Consider the following 7,247-nt stretch of genomic DNA (forward strand, 5'->3'; position numbering starts at 1 on the left):
GTGGGTGTTGGGACAGCATATGTGTAAACAGCAATAAAACATGTACCACGGGTCCACGGGATAGGTAACCCACGCCTCCCTCGCACTCTGGGAAGTCACGATGGGCGGAGCTGGACCATCCTCTGGATCTCCGTGTCAAATTAAACACCCTTCGTTAGAGAATTGGTCTAACCAGCCGCAAATCGCAGTCAGTCTTCCGACGCACCGGAACCCAGTCCAGTTCGAGGCGGTTCGAGAGTGTCCTGAAGGTAGCTCCAGTTTGAATCTCTTCATCGATTCATTGAACATCATATTAACGATCGATGTGAAGTGTATTCGATCGCACATGTTGATATCATAATCGAAGAAAATTTCAAAATGATTCGATTACAAACGAAGCTTCAAGTTCTGCGAGAGAAATTTTGTTAATCCTCGATATTGAAGAAAGCGGATGGAAGAAGCGAATTATACTTGTGATTTCGACTACTTTATTGAACAAAAGTGTATACTAGTGGAAAGTCAAGTTTTAATACAGGGTGATGAAATGACGTAACAAATGACGATAAAGATCAATGAGGATGTCTTGGAGTGAAGAAAAGTGAGATTCCAAAAGAAAAAAAAGAAAGAAATTCTAATTAGTAAATTTCGTCTCGATATCGAAAGCATCGGATGTTTCGTATCTGCTTCAAATGGAACCAAACAACTACCAAAGTCATACTTGCAATGTATCGAAGGCGTATGCATATGATCTACGCAGAAGTTACGAACTATGGAACGCGGAAAAGACGTTTCCAACCATGTGCCCTCTTCCGAGTTATTACAGCCTGGTCCCAAACATGCTGAACTCGCGGAGCGTGCCGCTCTCCTGGGATCTCCCTCTGATAAGATATAAGCCGCAACCTCGTTACGAAAAACCACCGTACTCTTACATCGCCCTGATAGCAATGGCTATTAATTCTTCGCCTAAACAGAGGCTCACTCTTTCGGGTATCTACCGATTTATCATGAACAGGTTTCCCTACTATAGGGAAAACCGTCAAGGGTGGCAGAACAGTATTAGACATAATTTGAGTCTCAATGATTGCTTTGTGAAGATACCGAGAGATAAGGTAATCGTTAATGATAATGACGAGGATCAAGCTGGAAAAGGTAGCTATTGGACTCTGGATCCCTCTGCCAGTGAGATGTTTGAGCATGGTAATTACCGAAGAAGAAGAATGAGAAGGCAACGCGGTCTGGACAAACAGGACAAAGATGAACAGGATCATACGGTGGTCTCGGTATGTGAAATAAAATCGAATTTTTGGGATAAAAAATTAATTGTACTGTACAGTCCAAGGGTTACGATAATGTTCCTTTTGTTAACGAAGCGATGGTGTTTTAGGTTTCTTCAGAATTGCTGAACAATTTGAAACATAAGGAGAAAGATGAACACAGAAACGAAGTAGCCGAAACAAGAGATTCTGAGGAAAATGCACGGAACGGGAAAATGAAATACACAGCTCAGGGTCGTTGTGTGAAATCCATGATGTTCACGATCGAGAATATTCTGCGAAAATCGACGAATGAGTCTTCCATTTAAATATTTGGAGTGTATGTATTTTAGTACCACATTGATATTGAGAGGAACAACTAGTATATAGATTAAAAAGTTAGGAAATGATGAAATTGTGCCGCTGAGGGTAATTATTGGTTGTAATATAAAACGAATACTGTTTGATTATTTAAAAGGAAGTGTTTTCCAGTTTTTTTAATTGTACACTGGATATTACGTATAAAGATTAGAATAGACTATTTAACGATTAGTCTAAAGTATAATACATTATATACAAAATTATAGATTAACGTGTATACACGGAAGACATGTTGTATATAAAAAGTATTTCAATAATCTTGTGCCATCTGTCATTTTCTTTACGTAAAACGTTAAAAAAAATATAATTGTCTTAAATGTCAATATATCTAAACATAATAGTAATAGTGAATAAAGTATAATAAACCTAGAACTGTCATTTCACTATATGTACGGCATACGCAGATTATACCTAATGGAATTGAAAAATAATATTTAACATTAATGTGTTTTATACATATTCAAAATCAGATCTAAACAAAGCTATTTTCTATGCACCCTATGTAGTATGAAGTCAGTGACAAAAAGCTCGGCTATGTTTGATCCAAGAATATGTATTACAAAAGTGACATTTAAATTTTCTCACGGTATAATAAATGTATCGTTTAAATATCATTATCTCATAGAGATATAGAATGTGTTTTGCAAATGCATTAAATTTCATCATAAATAACAAATAATTCTAAGCATTTGGATTTTTTCTCATTAGTTCCAAATCGAAATCCATCATATCTTTTACAAGGGCCTGAAACAATGCTACTTATTACAGAACTGATTATGAGTAAAAATCAATGTACAGAACAGTTATCGTTAACAAGTACCTCGAACGTAACTATAGGTGTCCACCCTATTTTTTCCCTTGCTTTAGTAGCATCACCCAAAAGTAAATCCTATATAGAGAATGTCAATATTTATATTTTTCATATTCAATATTATAATAATACAATTACTATAATGTGGAATAAATACTTACTACTTCTGTTGGGCGGAAATACTTAGGATTTACTTTAACTAATAACTGTCCTGTTTGTGCATCCTGTCCTATTTCATTTACACCTTCACCTTCCCATTTAATTGTGCGACCTACATATTGAAATGCTGCTTCTACAAATTCCCTAACACTGTGTGTTTCTCCTGTTGCTATAACATAATCATCTGGGATTGGTTGTTGTAGCATCAACCACATTGCCTATACAGTTTACAAATTTTTAAAATTTATTTATTAAAGTTATTAGTACTATAAGCAATGAGTTTCTACCTCAACATAATCTCTTGCATGTCCCCAATCACGTTTAGCATCTAAATTTCCTAATTCAAGAACATCTTGTAAACCTAATTGTATCTTTGCTATAGATCTTGTTACCTTTCTGGTAACAAAATTTTCTCCTCTACGAGGACTTTCATGATTGAACAATATACCATTACATGCAAACATATTATATGCTTCCCTATAGTTTACCACTATCCAAAAACTATATAATTTTGCACAAGCTGAAATTTTAAAAATTAATTCAAATAAATGTCAGTTTAAAATTAAAATTTACACAATATTCATGTAATCACCATATGGAGAACGAGGATAAAATGGAGTCTTTTCATTTTGAGGCACTTGTGTTACCCTGCCATAAAGTTCAGATGTTGATGCATGATAAAATTTTACAGATTTCTCAAGGCCACATGTACGTATTGCATCTAATAATCTAACTGTTCCTACTGCATCTACTTCAGCAGTATACTCACTTACTTCAAAACTTACCTATAAAGAATAATTAATACATTAGCATAAAGAAATGTTTAACAATAAACATGTAAAACCTGATACATACCATAACATGACTTTGAGCAGCAAGATTATAAATTTCAGTCGGTTGCACAGAACTAATTACTTTAACTAGACTACTGGAATCTGTCATATCACCATAATGTAATTTCATTTTGCCCTGACGATGACATTTTGGATCTGCATAAAGGTGCTGAATTCGAGCTGTATTAAAAGAACTAGCTCTTCTAATTATGCCATGCACATCATATCCTTTTTCTAATAAAAATTCAGCTAAATAGGAACCATCCTAAGAAAAATAATGTTATATTAATAATTCAATTCACATTAAAAAAATGAAATTTCAATACATGATAATAAAAATCAAAGATAATGAAAAATTTAACATTTTAAGTAATAAAGTAAATAAGTCAACAAAGTATGAAATGTCAATCTTACTTGACCGGTAATACCCGTAATTAATGCAACGCGTCTCTCATCACCAGTTGCCATTTCGGTATACTGTTAAAGAATTCTCTTCTTTTTTTCGTATGTCGTGAAATTGTGCCAACTTGTTCGAATGTTATCAATATTGATAAGATAAATTATATACATTCATTTGTAGTAGATACTGTTCCTACCTTGAAACCTCATATGCACGAATTAGGCTGAACAGAATAACCAACAGAAACTCGAGATTTTATTTTGTAAATTATAATTTGTATAGTAAAGAAAAGATAAGTATATTATTTAATTCTTCATTTAAATCGATCAATCTTAAATTAACAACTTTATTATTTGTACTTAATAATTATTTACTTCATATTTAATATAATTTAAATTGCATCTAGAAATTATATTTTTGCATTGAATTTACAATATATTCTAATCCATCTTTCTGATTTGTTATATATTTGCAAAACTTAAAAGCGAACCTATTACTGTCGGCCTATTCCTGTGGAGACAAACACAAACTGGCCAATCATGTGTGCAAGTACTAAGCATGTTATGTGTGAAAAGTGCTGTTTTGCTTGCCACTTTCACCGCAAAGTGTATTGTCATCCAGGGTAAAAATTGTTTAAGATACCTTTATTAGAATAACACTGAAGAAAATGACTCTTTTAAGTGAAAATCCAGGGAGATCATTACCTGATTATACGACACAAGTAGCAAAAATGAGAAGTTTCAGTCCATATGCCGATAATGGAGGGTAGGTTTTACATATAACCTAAATCTTTTTAAATTAGTATGTTGACAAATAAATATAAATATATATACATATTTTATTACAAATATACTGTTCCACTTTTAATCATTAAAAGTAATTTTAGTATTCAGATTGTTATAAATTTGTTTTCTGTATTATTATTACAGGAGTGTTATAGCGCTTGCAGGAGATGATTTCTGTGTAATAGCAGCGGACACACGTCTCAGTACAGGCTTCTCTATTTACACGCGTGAACAAAAGAAATTATTTCCTTTGTCAACTAAAACTGTTTTGGGTTGCTCAGGCTGCTGGTGTGATACACTTAGCTTAACTAGACTCTTGTCTGCTCGAATGCAGGTAATTATGTCTTAAGTATATTGCTAACATTAAACTTGATAAAATTTTATTTTTATCAGCAAGACAATATTTAGAATAGTTAATGTATTAACTTCCTTTTTTTTTGTGATAGATTTATGAGCATGAACATCAGAAAGAAATGCCAACACCAGCAGTTGCACAAATGCTGTCAACAATGTTATACTATAAACGTTTTTTTCCTTATTATGTTAGTAATATTCTTGGTGGATTAGATGAGAATGGTAAAGGATGTGTTTACAGTTATGATCCAATTGGACATTGTGAAGTGACAACATATAGAGCAGGTGGTTCAGCTGGAGCTCTTTTACAACCTCTTCTTGACAATCAGGTACTAAAAAAATATTACCATAAAATTATGTCCAACTAATTATATCATGACTTATCATTAAAGCAATATATCTTTTAGATTGGATATAAAAATCAGGAAGGTGTTGAACCTATTCCTTTAACTCAAGAAAAAGCTGTTGCTATTATAAAAGATGTTTTCACATCAGCAGCAGAAAGAGATATTTACACTGGTGATTCTATAAGTATCAAAGTTATAACACGAGATGGTGTACAAGATTCAAGCTTTGAATTGAGAAAAGATTAATGAAATGGGATAAAAATTGTGTATTACCAAACTTCTATACGAATAAAATTAACGCTGAACGGTATAATTGATATTTATTTAACAATTTCTTATCCTTATATACAACTACTGTGATTCGTATTATTATATTATACATTAAAATGAGTGTGTTTGTGTATAAATGGTATCAAATCAATGATTCATATGTATACACATATTAATCCTTTATCTCTATTTGCATTAATACTATTTTGTTTAGCCTACATTATTCAAATAAAAAAAAAAAGATTAGTCGTAAATGTATATTATAATAATAATGGTCGGATGTATTTGAAAACGTAACAAAACAGTACATAAAGATAATTTAATAACTATGTTTGCAACTTTAAAACTGAACACACAACTTTTTAAAATTAAATAAAAATTTACTTCTTTTGTTTAGGGAACAATATATAAAGGTAAGATGTAGAGATTTTTTTTCCCAAGGTTCACTTTTTAGCCCCAGGAACTGATAATGGTTTACCACGATCTTTACCACGTAATTTTATTCCCAACACTCGCTCAATTTTGCCAATTACCATTTGATTTGGAATGCCACGACCTGCTTCATAGTCATTGATAACTTGTGCCTTTTCATTTACTTTCTACATGAAGAAAAATAAATTAAAAACCATAAGCATATAAATATTTCTTGTTTAAATAAATGACATACTGTCGCAAGGTCTTTCTGAGATAATCCTTTACTTTGTCGTCCTTGTTGTATTAATTTTCCAAGGTCAAGTGGGATTTTGTCGTGTTTTAATTCTTCAGTTTCTCTATCCAATTTAGCTGTGTTTTTAGTTGCCACATGTTGTTTATTTGTTCCTCCACCCCCTAGTAAGGAACTGTATATATTCTCATAATTCTTATAATATATCATTTCAATTATTAATTTTATAGTACTTGCATTAAGAAAACAAAATAGTAAATAATGAAGTAATTTATAAGGTTATATATTACATCATATTATGTTCATAATATTTAACCGCGTAAACATGTCTTCAAGCAACAGAAATCATCGTGTAAAACAAAAGATTTAACAAAACAAATAATTCAAATTTAACTAACTTTACGTACATTTTGCTTGTGTTTCAATCACAAATCCTTGACGACGTGCAGCATTTACCGCCTGTAAATAAACACAATTACACAACAGTACATGCAAGAATCATCTCAGGCAAAATAAATCGAAATACCTTTCAAAAAAATTACCTGTTCCGATTTAAGTACAGAGGCTTTTGGGGGACGTTTTCGCAAAGTAATAGGAGCTGTGTCCCAGTCTGACATATTGAAAAAAAATTGAATACGCCGATAGAAATTGAAAAGTTCTATTATCAACGTTGCACGTAATATGTAGTAACTACTATCCACTATCGTACTTGCTTCGAATCTTCCAGCAACTTCTCTATACGTTCCAAAAAGCACGATTTAACGTACGGTCCCAGAATCGACCCACATTCAAATTGTCCAATTTCCTACAGACTATTTCAAATATATTCTTCGAGTATATCATTCAGTTACATTCATATAATTGCAAATGTGTGAGTAAATCTATTAAATACTACTTTTTGTAATGCTTTCTTTACGTCCCATACAAAACGTGTATCACACATGAAACGATTGATTTTCTATATTTACGAAATGCGCATAAATCAAATGACCGCGATATTTAAATTACCAT

General features: G+C 32.2%; 4 protein-coding genes across 4 annotated transcripts; 2 read left to right on the top strand and 2 right to left on the bottom strand.

The window, feature by feature from the left end:
• Positions 1 to 668: 668 nt before the first annotated feature.
• On the top strand, positions 669 to 1,585 carry LOC108574272 (fork head domain-containing protein FD2-like). The gene is made up of 2 exons (XM_017936833.1): positions 669 to 1,259; positions 1,364 to 1,585. The coding sequence occupies exons 1-2, from the start codon at positions 669 to 671 to the stop codon at positions 1,559 to 1,561; spliced, it is 789 nt and encodes a 262-aa protein (XP_017792322.1). The 3' UTR covers positions 1,562 to 1,585.
• Positions 1,586 to 2,294: 709 nt separating this feature from the next.
• On the bottom strand, positions 2,295 to 3,912 carry LOC108574271 (GDP-mannose 4,6 dehydratase). The gene is made up of 7 exons (XM_017936832.1): positions 3,831 to 3,912; positions 3,439 to 3,681; positions 3,176 to 3,368; positions 2,871 to 3,103; positions 2,586 to 2,801; positions 2,434 to 2,502; positions 2,295 to 2,357 (listed from the first exon to the last, which is right to left on the bottom strand). Exons 1-7 carry the CDS (start codon positions 3,882 to 3,884, stop codon positions 2,295 to 2,297), a joined length of 1,071 nt encoding a protein of 356 aa, XP_017792321.1. The 5' UTR covers positions 3,885 to 3,912.
• Positions 3,913 to 4,401: 489 nt separating this feature from the next.
• Positions 4,402 to 5,604, top strand: LOC108574297 (proteasome subunit beta type-1). Its single transcript, XM_017936864.1, has 4 exons — positions 4,402 to 4,581; positions 4,746 to 4,935; positions 5,048 to 5,284; positions 5,363 to 5,604. Exons 1-4 carry the CDS (start codon positions 4,484 to 4,486, stop codon positions 5,546 to 5,548), a joined length of 711 nt encoding a protein of 236 aa, XP_017792353.1. The 5' UTR covers positions 4,402 to 4,483; the 3' UTR covers positions 5,549 to 5,604.
• A 385-nt stretch (positions 5,605 to 5,989) lies between these two features.
• Positions 5,990 to 6,948, bottom strand: LOC108574302 (endothelial differentiation-related factor 1 homolog). The gene is made up of 4 exons (XM_017936868.1): positions 6,779 to 6,948; positions 6,644 to 6,695; positions 6,240 to 6,400; positions 5,990 to 6,171 (listed from the first exon to the last, which is right to left on the bottom strand). The coding sequence occupies exons 1-4, from the start codon at positions 6,851 to 6,853 to the stop codon at positions 6,016 to 6,018; spliced, it is 444 nt and encodes a 147-aa protein (XP_017792357.1). The 5' UTR covers positions 6,854 to 6,948; the 3' UTR covers positions 5,990 to 6,015.
• Positions 6,949 to 7,247: the final 299 nt, after the last annotated feature.

This window comes from Habropoda laboriosa, unplaced genomic scaffold (assembly GCF_001263275.1).
Source record: "Habropoda laboriosa isolate 0110345459 unplaced genomic scaffold, ASM126327v1 scaffold176, whole genome shotgun sequence".
NCBI classification, from domain to species: domain Eukaryota; kingdom Metazoa; phylum Arthropoda; class Insecta; order Hymenoptera; family Apidae; genus Habropoda; species Habropoda laboriosa.